The sequence below is a fragment of the Anopheles darlingi genome, chromosome 2 (genome assembly GCF_943734745.1).
Source record: "Anopheles darlingi chromosome 2, idAnoDarlMG_H_01, whole genome shotgun sequence".
NCBI classification, from domain to species: Eukaryota; Metazoa; Arthropoda; class Insecta; order Diptera; family Culicidae; genus Anopheles; species Anopheles darlingi.
This window is the reverse complement of record NC_064874.1, coordinates 90,114,402-90,134,401: the sequence shown is the minus strand read 5'-3', so window position 1 is coordinate 90,134,401 and position 20,000 is coordinate 90,114,402. Positions and strand designations below refer to the sequence as shown.

Below are 20,000 nucleotides of genomic sequence, written 5' to 3'. Positions count from 1 at the left end.
CTCGAATCCTCGATGCTTGAGTCCGGATTGGTGACCTTGATTGTGATGAACTCCTTGCTGTGATTATCGTCCCCATCGTCGGCCGATACGTCCTCATTCGGGAGTGGATCTTCGTCCGGACCTAAGGAACACATACACACAAACACACATACATACAGACAGAGCGTTAGTTACGGTGGCACGTGCGCAATCTTCAATTGGCCTTTTTTGCATTTCAAAATCATCACAGCCTAGCCAAAGCCGCATCACCGTCTACGACGTTAGGTAGGACGTCGGTGGAGGGCACTATTTACCGAGACAATCGGGTCAATTGACAGCAAACTTCATTCCACCATATTTGCACCGTGCACTGCTCATTGCTCGCGGTTAATTAACACCCACCCGGGGCCGAGGGAAGGTTAATTTCTGTCAGAAGTAGATCACTCTGCAGTGAGCTACAAAGAATCATCGCGGTCTCGCCTTGCACTGAAGCTATGAATGAAATGATGACGCCGGCACTGTGCAACATCTGGGGCCGGTATATGAATCAATGAGCGATCAACGATAACGGAAGCAGGAAAAAGTGAAATAAAAATACCCGGGCGAAGTGAAGAAACCCGAGGCCACTCGGCGTGAGGTTCAGAAATAACATAAAACGCCATTCCACTGAACCTGAAGTGGCTGTTCAGGGCCGTCCCTGACCATGGCATAGACTACACGACAATAGATAACATCGCAGTGGTATGCCGGCACGATGGGATGGCCCTTGGCTCTTACTGTCTCTATCACTCTCCGTACGGAGTGAACATTAGACTTTTTTTTATCGATTAGATCGAATAGAAAACATCCTCCAGCATAGTGGCGATTGATGTTCAATTACCAAGGGAGCGCACAATGTAATAGTTAATGAGGGCCTTGAGCCTACTGCGATACCCACATCTACATGCCAGATGTTTAGATGTTGCTTCGATGCCGGGAGGCTTTGTTTGTTCAGCGAGAAGTAGCCTTTGACGAAATTTAGTTCATAAAATTTCCAATACCAGGCGCCTCCATCCAGCATAATGAGGCAATGTACTAATGTAATGTTTACTCAAAATGATTACTCTTCTTAAGCTTGATTAAATTTAATGTTTCATTACATGATTTGAGTTTTACTTGACTATTATTGACAACAACTAGAAAACGTCGCTGCAGGAAAAGCACCAGCTGAACCATGATGTGAATGCATTGCATCAACAATACTTCCATTAAAGGAAGGAAAACGATTTTGGCTATCTCCGGCCATCTCGCTTTCCGGGAAGCACATGGTTTAGAACACTGCGATCGGACTCGCTAATTACTGTTTCCGCGTCAGATCTACCTGTTTCATAATGCAGCGCGATAATATATTTTTAGCCACACAGCATAAACGATCAATCGCGTATGTCCGCCAGTGCGCTCCACGGCACAACATGCGGCCGGTGTGCACCCTTTAGAGTGGTGCATGCTGGCCAGATCAGCATAGAACAACAAACCGCAGAAACAACAACCGTATGACGGTCACCAACCAGCCCTCTGTTTGGTCACCCCGTCCAAGGCCTATGTGTATGTGCCTACAACCAATCAACCGAAATCGGTCTCATCCGAAGTGAGGACCAGCACACACACACACGTATACACGCGGCAATGGGGCTTTATGTTTTATTTTCAGCATCCAGCAACAGCTCGAGTGCGGCACTCAATGCGATAATGAGCGGAAATGTTTCATGCTAGAAAATTTACATAGAATAATTGAAAACAATCGAGCTACCGGGGCGGAACGGGCAAGGCCGGTACGGTCGACCGACCGACCGACGGTTGGTTCGTCGTCGATCAACGCCGGTTGTGCCGGTCGGAAACCGAGATGCGGGTCACTGCCATAAAGTGCAGAGAGAAAACACTCGGGCGCTCGGTGACGGCAATGGTGACGGCGCTGGACAGATGAGATGCACTTGAGCGAGAAAATGATTCATTGAGAGGTTCCCGGTTGAGGATTTGGGACTTTAGCCAATTGAAATGCTCTCTATGCTACAATGTTTATGAGAAACTCGAAGAAGTGTCTTCCGCTTGAGTTTAGATCGTCATTCTCCGGGAACAATTCCAGCATTAGATACTGTCTTTAAAAACGTACTCCTCCAGTGCCCCCCAAGACGTCACACCAATGACCTACATCCCAGATGCTGAGCGGCACCCGCTTTTGATCCAAACATGACGAACCGGCAAAAAAAGAAACCCAAAACCAAAACACAGCTGCGCGACAACGGATCGCGCATGTTTTGGGCATTTTCGCGAATTGTCCCATCCGGTGCTGCGGCCGTTTGGGAGCTGGTTGGTTTTGATTTATGATCATTGAGAGATGTCCACCGCTGGCAGCAACATCCTGTTCTAGGTGGTTGTGATTTCGGTTCGTTTTTTTTTATGCTAATTAAAGAAGAAGACTCCGGCGCACGTTGGCTACCAGTCGGACGGTCGGACTAAAACATGTTGATAAGGAGGCATCACAGGCAGCAAAGGTGTTGATTTATGGGCACAATCAATTTGCTCGCTATTTGCCATTCCGTTTATGCTGCAACTTTTTGCTGGTGGACAGCAGATTGATCAATTGAAACGCACGCAGAGGATACACTGTTCAGGCATTGGGCGGGGAGCGATGACGCGTACAGCATTGACACTAATAAGCGCGGTCGTGAAAACGTGACCTGGCCACCGCAGGCGCCCTTCGATGGTGAAGGTGCCTTCTTCGTGTGCCAATTATCCTCGCGCACGCAATCTGCATGATAATGTGCCGGGGCAGGTCCGTCCGTTGTTGCTATGCTAACCGGAGCCAACCGCTAGTGGAGCGAACAGAGCTCTTTGATCTGTGATTGTTTTTCAATGGAAACTAAGCCGCGATTTGTTTGCTCGCAGTACAGTACAGTTTTTGCTGCGAAAATGTGCTTATAATTGATTCGTATTATTGAATGGATTATTGATTCAACCAAAGCGAAATCAATCCAATTACAAAACTGCACAACAGCCGTCATAAACTGACGATATGTTTTCCGAGTTTCAACTGATATGTACCTTTCCAACATTTCCAATTAATTTCGCGATATATTGACTTCGACAAAAAAATAAATTATTGCATATTAGTGAGTCATTTCCCAACGCGTACGTTCGTATCGGTTCGCTCTACACGATGGCGATAAAATGAATAAAATATGCAAAATGACCCATCTACAACAGCAAAGGTTATACAAACATTGGGTCCAACGACAGCAGCAGCAGGAACAGCAACAACAACACTACTACTGCGTAGCGATATCATTCGAGATTTAATTTTAGCCGAACGTGTTTTTTTTAATTCTCAAAAGAGAAAAAATAAGAAGCCAATAGCAAAAGGCAGCGTCTGCCAGGCCTTCCTTCTGTTGAACGGTATTTCAGTGTCCGAAGGCTACGCAAAAAAAGAAGCGAACAAGTTGTGCTCACCGCATAAACCCTCATTGTACTTCGTTCGGAGGACCTGTTGCTGCTGACAGGAGCGATCGTCATGATGATGACGAGGATCGTTTCTATTCATGAGCCCCAGCCCTACCCTCTGGTGGTTGCTGTTGCTAGGCGTTGGCTTGGATGCAAATTCAGGCGTACCGTGGCCGTGGTGTAACAGGTGGTTTTGGGATCGAATCGATTATTCGCTACTTACCGTGTAGTCGCTCGTGCTCCTGCCGGAACGAGGCCAAGCTCGGATCCTGGCGGATGGCAGCTGGAAGCGTACGCCATATCTCCAGCGATGCCTCCGTCACCTGGCTGAGAGAAATGACAGAATGGTTAGGCCGGATGCTTTGCACGGTGACGCCCGATGGTGAGCGTTTGAGGTCGGCCAGCTCTTCCTCCTCGCTGAAGCGCAGTATCTTGAACACGACATTCTTGCCCCTCGTCTTGGACATTCCCAAACGGCCAGGCCTTTGTTGTGCTGTGGTTAGAATGTGTGTGTGCTGTGTGTGTGTGCTGTGTCTGTTTAATATTGATCTCGTTGTATCACTTCCCGGGCACCGATTAGTAGCGGCTGTTAGTCGAGTGCCAATCGAGCGGTAATGTTTAATTATCTGCTGCAAGCTTTCGATGGCATGTTCCGTGTTTGTATGTCTGTGTGTGTGTGAGAGAGTTTGTTGCGCACAAATCTGCACTTTTAACTTCACCAGTCCAAGAAGTCGTTAGAATGTCTCCCCGACCGGTCTACGGGCACACACTTTAGGGATTGGCAGGTGGCATGCAATTAGATGACGCGTGCAGGGTTGTTAACTGTGTAAGTAGCTGCGTTAGATAAGGAATAGGGACATTAAATCGAGGGACGCGAGGCAGGAACCAATCATCATGCACTTAAAGTAGTAAAACTGGATCGTGGGCGGCAGCTGATTGATCGATCGGGATTGATCGGGTGGTATTAGTGGTGTGCAAAGCAAGCCCTCGAAGTCACTCTCACTGTTTTGCCTTCTCCTCTCTACCTCTGTGGGTCCATCGTACGCTGGATCACGTCGATGACCACTCGTCGTCGATCAGCAGTTGCACCGCTGCGTGTGCGGAAATCACGCGGAAAATCTTCACCGGAACTCGCGGCTCGTAGACTACCACGCGGGTTCAACACACCCACTGACCCACTCGGTTTCGACTCGGTGGTCTCACTACGATACGACTACTAATACCTAAGCGGAGTGGAACAGACACAGCAACGCATACAGATGTGCGCGAGGTTGACAAATTTTGTGATAAAATACTAGAGCTTATGGCGCCTGTCCATCGCCAAACAAAACAAAAAAAAACAGTCTCGCCCCTCTTGTCTGGCTTCGATGTGTTGGTGGAAAACAGTAAATCACTGCGAACGAGCGTACGAGCGTGCGTTTTCAATGGTCAAAATAGAGCTGGCCACATTTCACCGAGCAGCGCCTACCCCGTCTTGCTTCTATTATACAATTTTATCCCCACTTTTTTCCGAATGTTCGCGACACGATGTTGATGATGATGATGATGGTCATTATTTGGGAGGGTCACAACGACAACGATGGCGATCGCATTTTATTGGTCATTTTTTTTTTATTGAGTTCACTCAGACAATGTGTAAACGGCGCGATTGCGATTTTCACGAGCACGAGTGGGTTTCGGGTGTGACCTTGGGGCGGGTTGGTGGGGTTTTTCATTTAAACCGAACCCGACCGTCACCGTCACCGACGGCTTCGTGATGATGATGAAGGAGGAGAAGCGATTGATAGAATTCGCTTCACGAATCTCACGTCCATGGGTCGTTGCGTTGATGCGGAAGGTGAACACGCTGTTGTCACAAGCATCGCGAGCACGTGTATTACACAATGCAATGCCAAGTGGCCACGGGGAATGTGTGATTACAAGAGATACTTTCAGTTTCCTAATACCTCAGAAGCCGAATGCTTGCTTGCTTGCTTGGACAGTACACTCGTCGTGTTCGTTATCTTATCCAGGCTTCCTGGAGCTCATTGCATGCGCCTAGAAAGTTGGGCGATCATTCAATTAAGGATGTTTGTGACATTCTTTGGCAAAAACTTTTGTTGAATGACAACTTTGCCTGCAAAAAGCCTTGCCCATTAGGCCCTGTTGTCGTTACAGAGCAAAAGTTCGCCGCACACATTTCGATGAATGCAAAGTTTGTGTCGGCAGAGTTTTTGGCTGCCCGGATTTGAAATTTTGATTCCTCGGAATCCTCTCCTAGGTTCTGTGCATAATGTATGCTTCTTCGAAAAGTGGGCTGAGTTTGCAGACAATTGTTCGTTATTTCGACCAGCAACAGCGTCACGTGACGGTGGTCTACATGATCCAATCCAAGAATAACGTCGATCAACTTTGTTCTGTTCCGAAAATCGTGCACGAATGACCAAATATTTGGACAAACATGTTTGCACAAGATAATCCTTTTCACAAACAAGTGCTTTCGGGGAGAGGGGGGAACGCAACGCTTTGGCTACCGCATGTCGTGTGTTGTCTGTCTGTGGCGTTGGAGCATAAAATTGTTTTTCTATCTCAACTGTCCCCACACAGCATGCCACGGCGCGCCATTTTGGTGACTTGTACTGGACGGAATGTATCCACGAAAGCATGACGTAGTTCGAGGGAGCTTGCTAACGATGGTTGGTTCGTGGCCAGCGTGGATGCGAACCGTGCCGAGACCGGGGCCATGCCTTTACAAAGTTGGTTAAATCTTCAATCCTTTAAGTCGAATAAAGACGACCACAAGCCTTCCACAGCATACCACATGATGAGCCTTTTCTATTTTCGTCATTCACTTTGTGTACCCTTGTCACTGTGACATTTTTGCTTGCCATCCCCTAGCTGGTGTCTTCTTTCGTTCAAAGCATCAAAAGCAAAGGTCGTTTTGGAGAAGCGGCGTTGCTCTTCCACCTTTCATCCGAATAGGTAGATTTGGGTAACTGAATTCATTCTTGAATGAGCAACCTGAAGCATCACGTGGCACGAGATACTCTTAATTTAGCTATAAACATCCGTTCCAGCCAAGGGGGGAGTTCGTTTACAAGTAAGGGCAAGTCCGAATTCCGAAATAAAACACCTCAACGCATCGGTTTCTATTTCCAGTCCAGGCAAAAAGGTAACCGTATCTCGCTCGACCAGGGCTCAACTTCATGATTCCCTTATCATTCCTCTGACTCCCCCTCCTTACAAGTGGCTGATGCTAAGGTGAGGAGACTCATTGACCGACAAAGCGATCGCCAACAGGCGCGTGTGTTGTACCCTCAGTACACGCTTTAAAGTCGTGCGCCTTTCAACTTTACCTTTTGATTTCTCAACTTTAATATAGAAACTCACTAATGGTCAGCTAATCTGAGGCCAACCGTAAATCAAATTAGGGGTGGGCCCTCCAGGATTGCCAGCGACAAAGCACCGGACAGTTCCAGTACAAAGAAATCTGTAATCCCGTGATGGATTGACCATCAACATCATCCTCTCGCGGAAGGGTTGTCGCACGTTTTATCGTACACATTATCGAGCATACAAGCTGCATATCACTCATTCGTTTTATTACATGGAACCGACCGCGACCAGTGGGTAACTGGGAAGCGACGATAAACTTTGGTCTCTCTTTCAGCACCTTAAGCAGCAACATTTGAACAACGGAATCGCGTTCGCCTCTTATCAATCATTCGTCACAGGTGTGTGTATGCGTTAGTAGCGCTTCGCAAATCTGGCGCAGGCTAATTGACCTGCTCGAAGGATGTCTTGTTTGGACCTCAAATTACTGTCACGCCAGGCGCAGCAGGCGCCTGATAAGCGGCTGCGCGTTCTTACGTTCCTTGTTCGCGATCGCCTATCAGCACAAGAAGCTGTCGGCAGCAAAAACCAAAGACAGAACAAAACGAGATTCCGCAAACGGAACGAGACAACGTTTGTGTCGCGGAACCATCCATTCGTGCCGTGATAACTCCTGGGGCCAATATTTACTCGCATCCAACGTCCGGCACCCCTCCCGGGATCATCCATTCCGTTTGAAACTGGCGCCTATCGGAGATGTCTTTATTTTCGGTAATCCGGTCACCGGTGGGTTCTCGGTCGCCGCCGCCGTGTATGTGTGCGAGATGCGGTTCGCGGTGTTCGCGCGCGCGCTCGCGTGCTCATCGTGTCAATGAGATTTTTTTGTTTTGAGGAAAACGAATTTGTCTTCAACCTTCGCCATGATCTTCAAACCATTAGAAGACGATCCCGTCAAAGGGGCACAACGCACACAAACACGCACACACGCCAGCACACTAGCTAAGAATACAATCCAAATTCCACCCTCGCAGATAGTTGTTGGATAAAATTATCCTCGGTGTGCGGCCGGCACAAAAACAAAGCTACAAAGACGTGGTGCTCCCTACTGTCGTTGTCCTCGAGAGTCGCGGGCGTGTGCTATGCTTCGAAGAGAATTATTAAAAACGCGCGCAAAACCCACCGCGATCGAGAAGGCAGCTGCCAATCCACCTTTTTCTGTTCAATTTCATATCGAAGCACACATACACACCATGTTGGTGCTTTAAATCTTTGCTAGCTCGTCGTGAAAAGTGTTTAAGACGAAAAGGGATTAAACGGAAGATGGACCGGTGTGGCCGGTTTCAAGGGCAGCCGTCGTGCTATCGAGGGTCATGGTTACGGGCGAAGATCGAACAAGAGATTGAGAGCTTGAAAATAGACACTCGAGGGGGGATGTTCGAGACCGTGTTGCACTTAAACATCAGCACCACTGCAACAACGCAACGCAACTTGCAACAATAATCAATCACTCGCTTGCTCGCTCGCTCGCACTTCTTCTCGTCGCAAATATTTCATTCAACGCGAACGCACAAATGGATGCACATCAAACACAAATCACATTCACGGCGCACGCGTTGCTATGGAGTCGCGATTGATCACATCACACTGCGTGCTGCGTTTTTTTTGCTGTTGTTTTTGGTACGGGAATCGGCCACCGGCAGTTACCGGCATGGAGTCACTACTAGATCCAGATCGCCAGCACCGATGCACCGATCGCGGATCGCACGCGTGCGCGCGCGCGAACGTACCTTCGCACTACCAGACCCCAAGCTTGACCGCCGGAGACCACAAGCGTACGGATCGAGCGTTCGTGAAGGACTACACCACCCGCCATCATTGCCGCGACCGTTTGGCTGACCAGTAGCTCCAACTCCACCCTTCCCGCCCCTCGGCCAGCCAGTCGGTGATTGGCGAAATGAGAGGTAAAATCAATGCGACGGCCAGATAGTAATGCGCCCGGTCTGTGCGAGTGACAGAGACGACCACGACCACGACATGTTGGTGTGATGGTGTAAAGGAGATAAGGTGTGCTCATGCCCCCCGTGTGTATGCGTGTGTGTGTGTGTGTGTGTGTGTTTTGGGCGGAGGATGGTTTAAAATTTATGCTTTTTGCTGCCACTGCTGCCACCGCTGCTACTGCACTCTTCACATCCCGCAGCAGCGTGTCAACGGATGGACGGATGAGCTCTTGAAAGGTTTTCCCATTCTCTCATCTAACCGCATACACAGGCGCATACACACAAACACAGCTCAAGCAGATCCCATCTTCCAACGGGCTGCAGCATCGCGTACGGCGATCGTCCACCACTAGCAACACGGTGTAAATGTGTGAAATGTGACTCACGAACGCCATACAAACGCCGTGCGTTCCATGCTGACCGCGGTCATGCAGTGCGAACGCGACACACCGGCGCGAGTCCGCGGGGAAATAAAATGTGTGTCGCCCGCGCGCGGTCACCCCAGATTTTGTCTTTGGCTCTCCCTGACCGTTGCGAATGCTTGCACACGAATGTTGGAAATTATGGGAACCGAAATAATCATCGCGCATCGACGGTTTAGTGCCGGTTTTTTTTATTTGTTGCAACGAACAGATATGCAAAAGAGAAACAGCCATTTAAATGGTAAAGATGCAGCCAGGGAGAATGAAATAGAAGTTAATAATTTAAAATATTGCAGCTTAAAAAAATGCAGAACAAGAATAACATAATGAAGGATACAAATTTGGACATTCAAAAGGAATCCGAAAGGTAGACATTGAATGTATAATGAAGCAAATAAAAAGGAGAAAAAATGAACAAAAAGCGGTTTTAATTGATGGTAATTCAGGATCACTCAATTTCTTCCTTCTTTCTGATTGAATTTACACTGATTCTGATTTACAAATCAGTGTAAATTATTTAAGGATAGTCACTAATAAAATAAATATATGTTTTTAGAGACTTCTTTAAACAAAGTTGGCTATGTTTTTACTTTCGTTTGTGAAAAACTTACTTCCCTCGATGCATATGTGCAGCTGAAGTATAATGATTGACAGCATAATGATCCGTTATTTTCGCTCAAATCAATCTAAAAACTGGACTCGCACTGACTCGCAAACTACCACGAGCAACTGGAGAGTATCGTCATTGAGATAATGTAATTATGCAAGGAATGTTTTAATTAACTTTAATAAAACAAGCAATATTCTTTCGTCGCAACGCACCAACGATTCCTGGAGTCACATCACACCTTAAGTAGCTCGTGCCACGAGGTAAAGTGGAAATTAAATCATCAATCGCAATGGCACAAACTCGTTGTACAATGGATGGCTGGAGGGGGTGCACGTGCATAAATGGGGATTGCACGAGTTGCACATTCCAGCCGGCCCAACACTTTACGCCGAAAGATCCGGTGCCGGTTTTCGAAACCGGTTCCACCACTGGCTGACACCGTACCGCACTGACCATCCTCAACACCAGCACCAACCTGGTTGACTATCGACGTTTTGCCAGCTTTGCATTTTACGTGCAGCCTTGTGTTTCGCTCGTTAAGACTCATTTCAAAATGAACAAAAATTACGATGCGTCGGATGCGTACCTCTTTCTCCATTCGCCATCGCTAAAGACATAGGTGATTTCCATTGGCGGCATGTTGGAAGAGGTGTTTTCGTGGTCAATCTAGTCGTCACCGGACCGTCGTGTTTACATGCTCACTAGGATGTATCTGATTGAGAATCACACTAGCCTCCTCAGATCCGTTATCGAATGGACAGACGGTACGAAACGAAGCAATTGATTAATTACACTCCGGAAGAAGAGACAACGCATCGAACGATACCGCATTCGATAAAATCGCACCGGCTACTGGACATTGGCCAGGTTGGTCGGCTGGAAGCGCATTGGCAGCGACAGCATCGCATTATCTATGCGGTGCGTTATCTTTGTAAAGCCTTTCCGGGCTTAGGCTTCTTTTAGTTTCGGCTTAAGACGCGTGGCACGCTTCTGCAGGTGTGGCCGGACCAAACCAATTTGCAAATGTCATCCTCAGGCGTCGTGCGTCGAGTGTACTTGAGGAAGCGGGTCGAACGAAACGAAACGAAGGTTTATCCATCGACAGCGACTGCGGGTGATAACGAAAACTCATCGCACCGTTTAATCCTTTGGTCGGCCGACAAGTTGGCCACTTCAGCACGTGCTGGAGTCGACGGCGGGATGGTGTGTGTGTGTGTGTGTGTGTGTGTGTGTGTGTGTTATCGGATAGGATATAAACCACGACCACGGTTCCGATGATAAGCGAAATCCTCGGCTGACCCTGAAGCTTCCGATGAGACGCCACAGCGTATCTAATTCTGGGTGCAGAAACAATCGAAAGACATGGCGTGGAACGGCACGGAACCGTAGCAGTTGGCGCATAAAGTTGCCACAAAAAAATCCCTTTAAGCTGGGTGTTAAAGACTTATAAATCGATACGACACCAAACCACGACTCATTGCATCAGTTCGCTCCCTTAATTTTGACTATTTCATGCGTCAATGCACATTCCAGGCTGTTTGTGCTCGCTAGTTCGAACTGAATGGCGTCACTGTGTTAAGGCGTCATCGTTGCAGTGGTTTAGTTAAAAGTGCCGCCATAAGCCTTAAAGCTGACTCGAGCTTTTCCTTGTCTAGTAAGAGAGAGACTGCGTCCATTGTTTGCTGCTGCTGCTTTTGTTTTTTAATTATCAAAATGAGTAGTTCCTAGTGGGAGCAGCCGGCATGGACTATCGAGATCTAGCGTCATCAAGCCACCAGTTGCCTGGTACGCTCCGTCTGTCTGACGGTCTGCTGACGTACATGGTAAACATCGGCATCATGTTTCCTCGTCAAGGCGAACACTATTTCTATCTATCTACCACTCTCTCTCTCCCACACACACACACACACTATTATCTCCGTTCCGTTTGGCTTTCTATTTTTATTTCTTCTTCTGCCACTGGCTCGTTGACTGGATGCCGCTTCCGAATGAATTTACTATCATCGCGTGCCAGAACGTGCAATAATCCAATCCGGGGTAGCTCCTCGATGCCGCTGCCGTCCGCTAACATTCGCGAGCAGAATGTGGAGGAACCGAACGAAGAATGCGCGGCGGCATTTCATTCAATTGCTACCACATCGACGCCGCAAGGACACTTGTTGCCATTTGGTCGCTAATTTTCAGCATCATTTAACAGCTTCGTGTCGGAATTTGGTGCAGAAGTCTATCGTGATGGTATTCCGATGGTCGATGGAGACGCCCTTCTCACTGTTGGTGAACAAAAAACTCACGCCAAAGTGAGTATTCGTCTCCAGAAACTCACTAAGTGAGTGCGTATTATCTACATTCAGGGGTTTTAGTGTTCCGGTCGCTGGTGGTCCGCGAAGAATGGACATCACTCTTGCGTTCGCGGAGGATCACCTCCGCACTGACCGACGGTCACACGTCCTTCACCCCAAAAATGGGCGGCCTTTTGGGGTGGAAGAAAATAAACCTTTCAACCCCTTTTTCGGTCCGCGCCAGCGATCCGATGCCATGTGGAGTGTGCGGAGTTTATTTTTATATCCACCACCAACAACACCCCGCTAACCCGCTGCTACCATCACTGAGCATCGTGTGCGAGCGTGCGAATGGTGAAATGATTCGATCGACCTGCCACAGGGTCAGCTGAAGAGCTGAAGGTACAGGAAAACGGACGACGAGCGGATTGGAAGGAGCTGTGGCGCCAGGCGGCCACCGAAAGTGAAAAGCTGCCAATCGATCGGCCGGACTCCGAGCGCCGGACTCTGCTCTGACCGCAGTCCACGAACCGCGAGGAATAACAGAAATTCGGCAGCTCGTTCTGGTCAAGGTTAATGTCTCTCTCGCTCCCTCTCTGTCGGTCGGTCGGTCCGTCGGTATAATGACGTCACAGCTCCAACGCTGCCAGTCGTCGGATGCAGACACCTATAGCCGCCACACCGGGCACAGAACGCACATTAATTACGTTGTCGCCGCGCCCCAAACACCGCACCCTCCCGACGACCGATTGTGTGGAGGGTGGTTTGAAAGGGAAATGGAAAACGCATAAAAAGCAATAAAAGCGATTAGGAGCCCGATACGCGGACCTCCACACTTTTATGAGGGTTTTGAACCCGTCGTGCGCTCCTGCCGGATCGTTCGCTCACTCGGTGACCCAGACGATAAGGCGTGGGTTATCCTTGACGTGTCCATCGTCTGTTTGCTTTGCAGGAAGATGGGCCGGAGTGACAACATCAGTCTCATCTTTCAGTCGCCGGTTTTACGCAGGTCTGCTTCAAAAAGTGAAAGAAACTAGATGTTCACAATATTTTAATGATAACGAGATGGTGTTAAGGTATGTTATTAGAAATTATCCTTACCATATACCAGGAGTGCAAGAAGAGCTCGTCGCATTCGTCCTTTGAAATAGTTGAAGTATAATATTGAAAGCTTCTTGTTGTTTTGAAAGAACTTGTCTTCGTTGAATTTTCTTCGTTTACAAAGTTGATGCTTGGGCATTCCTATTTTCGAAACACCTGCTTCAACTTATGGAATGCCCATGATACAAGTATGCACTCGTACCAAACCCAAAGGCAAAAAATCACGATCAAACTTTAATTAAAAATCTGCGCGTCTTAATCCAGCCGAAAGTGGTACTTGAGTCACCGCAACGGAACTAACCCAAGTGTTATCTACCGATGCCCCATTTGAATCAGACTTAAAGAGCCTTTGCGATCGGTGGGCGAGCACGGATTTCCCCTAACTTGAAGAGTTCAGGTGTGCGGCATTCGCACAACAAATAGAAACATTGCCTATAATTACCTGTCAGCCATTGAAAAGGTAATTACCGGTCCTGAAACGCCAATATAGCCACTCCGAAGTTAATATCTTTCACATAGTATGTTGATTTGTAGTGCGTTAAATAAAAGGCGTTAAATCAGGTGCATTCGCTTCGCACGTGTCGGCTCGTTTACGAAGGAAGTGAATACGATTCTGTGGTTTTGTGGTTCAGCGTTAACCCTGCTCCAGCGATCATTAGAAATAAATTGATTAAAACCACATATCCATACGGTACCTCATTTGCGCGCGGAATCTTCCACGTCATATGTGCAACGTGACTGCAAGATTGTATTTCGTGTGGTTTGAGGACTACGCGAACAAAGCAAAAAACAAAAATAACCTGAAAGGACACACACAGCCCACTGTCAATCAGGGCCAATCATTGTTGTGGCCGCGCGAAACGCACCACGAATGGTCACAGCAAGAAGACATTGTAAATTAATCATCTCAACGTTCGTACGCGATCGTCGATGCGTGGAAAGGGAACGCAATCGGGGCCAAACGATCAGCGATGCGTAGCTCGTGAGGCGCTCTCCCTTCTTGCTCAGCTGTCCGTGGCATCGATGCGTGGACCGGGGGCCCTGCTGTCCTGCAATCAGGGTCACCGGTACGCCGTTGCTGGCGGCAATTTGCATGCGCCAGGCGCAGGGGTCCGAATCGCGGTTTGGTGGGTGTTTATTTCACCTTTGTTTTTATTATTGTTTCTTGCTCTCCGTTGTGGCATTTGCCGGTTGCATCCGAATTTTGTATTCAGGAAGAGGTTTTCGGTTCCTTCTCGCAAACCAAACATGTGCACGTCTCACAGTTTGCGATTGTTTTCGGAAGCTCATTGATTTATTCAACGAGAAAGTCCGAAAGAGATTCACGGGAAAACCATACTTTCGTTTCGTCGCTTGTTAGCCAAATCGTTTACTAATTTTGACAAACACGTGACCGGATTGAGAGTGACATAGAAAGAGAGCTAAAAGTTGGCGTAGCATTTGCCAAAAACTTTACCTTCGCTTTCTGCTTCACAAAATGGTAACGCAATAACGCAACAAGGCAAACAATAGAGCTTAGCGTTATTTTTTGTGGAGCCGGTAATTGACAAAAGTGGCCCATCGGCAGCAGTTTACGATGTTGGAACTCGAACACGAATTCGCACGAATGTACCTCCTCACCATCATGGCTCGTTGACATTCAAATTTTGGGCTCCCGAAACGAAGCGGAACCCTTTTTGTTTGTCAACTCCTCACCGGCCACTTGCTGTGTGGAAACGGAAGTTCACAATCGCCACACACACACACACACCAGTTGAAGCGACCAGACGATTGTTGTTTGACGTCAACGCTGTGTCTGTTTGGTTTGGTCTCTGTGCAGATAGAAGCGAGAACTGCTTTGGATTCGCAGAATACCAGCAGTAGCAGCAGAAGCGTCACGTTTGTCACGCGATCGAGAACGCCAGGTTACGCACGCCACCGTAAATCGTGGCTGCGTGGAGCAGATGGGTTTCTAATATGATTTTAAGCTCGCTCTCCTGCGAAGCCGAGGGTCTGACGGGTCAAAGCCAATGCACCAAAAAGGAGAAAATGCAATGGAAACCGGCAACAGCAGCAGCAGTGTGTCAGTCATTTACACGCCATCATTCGCTCTACCCGGCGTCTACTACTGTACCGTTGTTGGATCAATATCCGGACGAGGTCCTCGTCGTGCACTTGGCACTCTGCTGGTACTAGCTAAAAAGGGGGGGGGGGGGCTGGCAGCGCGCAACCAGTGAAAGGTTCGGTACACGGACCTTGGCCGATGGGGGATGTGAAACGACGCGTTACCTTAACCTCCTTTTTCGAAGCCCTTTTCTCTTCTGACACTTCCGATGCGCCTTGAATGAGTTTTGGAGTTTCGTGAGCTTAAGGATACTAAGGGGGGGGGGGGGGGGGGCGATGGTGTGCAGACTTCCGTGAGACTGTAATGAGGGCTATTTTTGGAGGGCTAATAACACCAGCAAACTTGTAATGGTCCCCTGCTTCTTGCTAGTGATGCCGATGGCACTAATAGCTGGTAGATGCTGCTTTCGTTAAGCAAACGACTGGTACTTGCATCATGCAATGGCGTTCTGTAATATGATATGCAGCCTTCTAACGCGGAACAGGCACAATAAAAATTGGAATGTAAGAATGCTTTGAATTCAAACTGTATGCCTTAGCGGCAGCAGCAGCACCTGGCTGACACCGATTAGGAAATGGTAGCACGAACATGCCACCTGTTTCTTGAATTGGGTCTCCACGTCCCCTAGAGACCGCATGGATCCAGTCTCCAGTGGTAGACATTCTCCTTTTCACTCGGCAGCCTTCGACGCTGTCCAATCGATTGTTGGAACACCGGTTAATTAACAGCATGGAGAGCGATGCTAAAACGCCAGAGCGACACGGCGTTAGACCCGGCGATCATTAATTAGTCGCATGTTGGGCCGTTCACAGGTTCACAGGACCCATTCCCAGCCGGTGATTGCGGTCCGGTCGTCGTGGTAATTGAATCTAATAGACGTCAAACAGTCAATGGTGTGGCCAAATAGGAAAGATTGGCCGGTTAACGGCTCTCGACTGATTTCAATCACTTGTGAATTCACAGCTTGCTATGATAGTTTCAGTAAAGTCCAAATGGTGTAGCAGCCGGGCAAGGGTTACTGAGGCCAGGAAGTGTATGGAAAAAATGTCGAGTCGATTCGTTTGACAGCTCGATGACACAGAAAAGGCGGTGCAGACGGTAATGGCGGGTTTTACGATGCAAATAGCAATCATAGTGTGACGCCGACGGAGCTGATGCCGCCTTACTGATAAGCAGTCTCCTCATCTTTGGAACGAGGTTGACCACAGGATGATCATATTGTGTGTTTGCGCGTATTTATCTAGCGGGAAAAAGTTGTTGTTAAACCAAATGAACACTTGCCAGAGGATGCACAATGAGATACCTGGAACTAATGAATTAACTCTAGACGACGGCGACGATAACGACGAGGTGTGTAATTGAAATTCAAATTAACGGTGCTTCCCACTTTTCCTGCCGGTGCACCCACGTTATTGCCAACATTTCACAAAATCATTGTTAAATTGAAAACGGGCGATTGATTAGCGAGTGACGCGTGTGGACGCGCGGAATGTAGACCACTTTGTCCGTTCACTAATTCTGCGATGACTAATCGACTTTCAAATGACGAACGACCACCTGCAAGCACATCGAGTGACTAATCGCGCTGGCCATGCTGGTCCTCGGTCCGCTGGCCATAATTTGCATTCCCTTTGATCGCTAAATGACGCCATTTTCCGGACACGGTCGCGGGCCCTCCGTCCCGGTTGGCCGTGAAAATTGGCGCAAGAATCTCGAACCTGTAGGTTGACCGACTTGTACTCGACTCACCGCTTCAGATGCCTGCCTGGTCAGAAGCATGTCTGTGTGTGTGTGTATGTGTGTGTGTCTGAGCATGTAAATCAGCAATTGGCCACCGTAGGTCCCCGATCATCCCGCACACGCCATCGAGACGGCGTGATTGTTATTCTTTGCATAATTATCTAACCAAAGTGATTCGCTTAGAGTCGTTCGTCGTCGCTGGTCCGTTACAAGCCGTCTCAGGTGCGCGAGTGTCTATCATGAGGATCGAGACCGACCGGAATCCCCGCTTAAGAAACTCTTGGTCAGTACGGGAATGCAAATATGATCACGATGCGATGGTGGAACGTGCCGCACGGATGACGTTGGTTATCGATGACGACCAGAAACCAGCGGCGCTGCTTTCTTGCAGAGCTATATCTTGACAGTTTTCAAGGATCTTCCTACATTACTTTGAATCCAAGACACTGCCAGGAGTTATTATCGCGGGAACCTATGGCTTTGTGGACCGTCACCGCTAAGACGTAATGCGCGTGACGCAGCCGCAATTGAGATTAACGCATTTTTAATTGAGTTCCATTCCCATCCCGAGAGACCGACCTTCTAGGGTCACCCGTCGGTCCCGAGAGATGCGGGATGATGACAGAAACTGTCACAGCATCGCGAGCGACGTTGACTATGACTAACGGTCCTAGGTCATGGTAGTCTCCCCACCCAGTTTACGTGATCGGTTACAGAGGCGGAATGGGACTTTATTGATTGAAATGACGGCCAAACTCAATGAACGCGGTTACGAATGTCGTCGAAGCCAACGCGCGCGTGCCATAGGTCAAACAAACAGTGGTCTAGGTCCATCCGCCCATTCAAGATGGCAGGGCGGTCCGCTCGTTTGTTTGTCTAGATCGTTCGATAATCAAATAAACGATCACAGAAACCTTCGACTTGGACTGCTTGCTGCTGGTCATGCAGGATGCACGCAGTGCTGCTGAGTCTTGGAACGAGATCGTATCAGATCGAAAGCATTGCGGCGCAGGCGTGTTGTGTAGGGCCGTTCCTCGATCGGATCGTTTTGCGCATTCCATGTTTAATTGATTTTTATGCTCTCCGAAACAAATTCATCAAAGCCAAAACGGAGCAGGCTCGTGAACCGGCGTCTCTGAACAATTAACGTTAGTTATTGTGACAGTTATGGTGTCGATAGAGGACCGTTTGGTGTCATTCCAGAGGTTCCTTTGATGCTCGAGGCGTTGGCCCGATAAAAGCGTCTTGTATTCGCATTCTACTGCGTGATAAAAGTCGTTGAGAGATATTTACTAAAACAAAAGAACAGAGAAAAAACACTCAAGACTAAGAAGATAAAAATAGAATTCTATGCAGCACAACGGATAGTCTGATGGATCGACGGATGAGCGCCATTGCTTTCAATTTCCTCAATCGACGCCACATAATTATCCCGACTGGCAGTGAGCTAGCTAGCGGTGTGAGGCCCGGACTTCGAACGTTATCGGCGAGTCTTGAAGGACACGTTGCGTACGCTCGTGGCACTAATCCGCTTGATAGGAGAAAGACATAAATTTCCATCTAGCGCACCACCTCTCCTGCGTGTGTCACTTCGGGGCGAGGTGCTATCAAAGTGCGGTGCGAGCGAAGTGGCAAAGACCGATGGGAACCTAGGTTTACGGTGGCCCCGAGCCACTTTCAATGAGGTGACGGAGAAGGGTGTCCCCTGCCCCTTGCGGGCATCACTTGCGAATATTGTTTTCCAGCATACATAATGACTTATTTGGCATTTCAATTTCGTCACCAATTGGTACAAGGCGGGCACGTGACGGGCCTAACACGTACACGAACGACCAGCCAGCCAGCCGACCGGCCGGCCGGCCTTTGTCACTTAAAGCGCAAATCAGATTCATTCATAATCCGTGATGGCTGGCAGCGGCCGAGAAATGAAGGCATTCCTCGGCTCGGGTCATGTAATCAAACACAAAGCGCGAACACGCGCCCTCCCGCGGGTCCTCACTCGGTTCCGCCTATTTGCTGTGGGAATTAGCGGTCAAACATGATGAAGCCGCGACTGGATCGTCAGGATGAGTGTCGTTTTCGCAGTTGCCGCCCGTTGATTAATGTCTTACGAAGTGTGTTCGATGAAATTGACGTCGTGCAAATAATGATCATCTTTCAAAGAAATGCAGAAAGACAAACGCGGCTGACCTGCTTACCCTTGTAAGACAATGTATTTTGCAACCGGTGTGACACGCTGCAATGCGTCTGTTTAATTACTTTCACAAACAATTTTTAAGGTGGAGGTACCCCCAATCACCGGTTTCGGGGGTGAAAATATTATCTGTAATTTAGCCATCATTGTTGTTGGTTCTTTAATGAGTCCCAGCTATTTAAGATGCAATTCTAATGAATCAACAAACATCGACAAGTGAACAATTCAATTGAACGTAAAGCAGAGTTCACATGCAGTGTTTAAATCCATCTCCATCGTGCTAATGGCCGGTGTTGTCAGAAGACATTAACCGTTTTCATAGCCATTTGTTTCGTTCAAACAGATTACTTGTCACGAATGGTGCCGGTGCCACATCGTGAGCAAACACCATCAGGAAGCTACTAATCCGTCATCCTGTCATCACTCCCGTGAGAACAGACCCCAGCGGCGAGAAGCAGCTACCAAAGGAGCTTCCCCGCCTAACATGCAAACCTGTTCAACATTCTCTTACTGTCAGTGAACTCCGCAACTACGTGAACCGGCTCAGCCGTAGTCACGTATTCTTTTTGCTGCGAGAACAGTTCGCTTATCCCAAGGAAGTGAAATCCCTTTCAAATTGTTATTGACGATGCTTAAAGCTTGAATCGATTGTCGGGCACGTGGAGCTGTGGAATGTGTTACGAAGCAGAGCAAGAGTAGAAAGAGAGGGACACAGACGTGTAGAGAGCGAGGAAGAGCGATGGCGGTGGCCTGCCGGATAACCTGTTTAGGAGGAAGTAGTCAGA

At 48.3% G+C, this 20,000-nt stretch overlaps 1 protein-coding gene across 7 annotated transcripts in view; it reads right to left on the bottom strand.

Annotated features, from left to right (window-relative positions):
- Positions 1–20,000, bottom strand: part of LOC125951245 (P protein-like) — a 47,450-nt gene that overhangs the window by 4,730 nt on the left and 22,720 nt on the right. For 6 of the 7 annotated variants that reach the window (XM_049679936.1, XM_049679935.1, XM_049679940.1 and 3 more), the window contains 2 exons: positions 3,680–3,783; positions 1–121 (listed from right to left, as the gene is read on the bottom strand). The exon at positions 1–121 is cut by the window's left edge and continues 236 nt beyond it. In XM_049679936.1, the coding sequence (XP_049535893.1) occupies positions 1–121; positions 3,680–3,783 (225 nt within the window). Of the gene's footprint in view, positions 122–3,679; positions 3,784–4,481; positions 7,134–20,000 lie in introns of those variants that run through there. The other variant, XM_049679941.1, reaches the window with a different exon arrangement.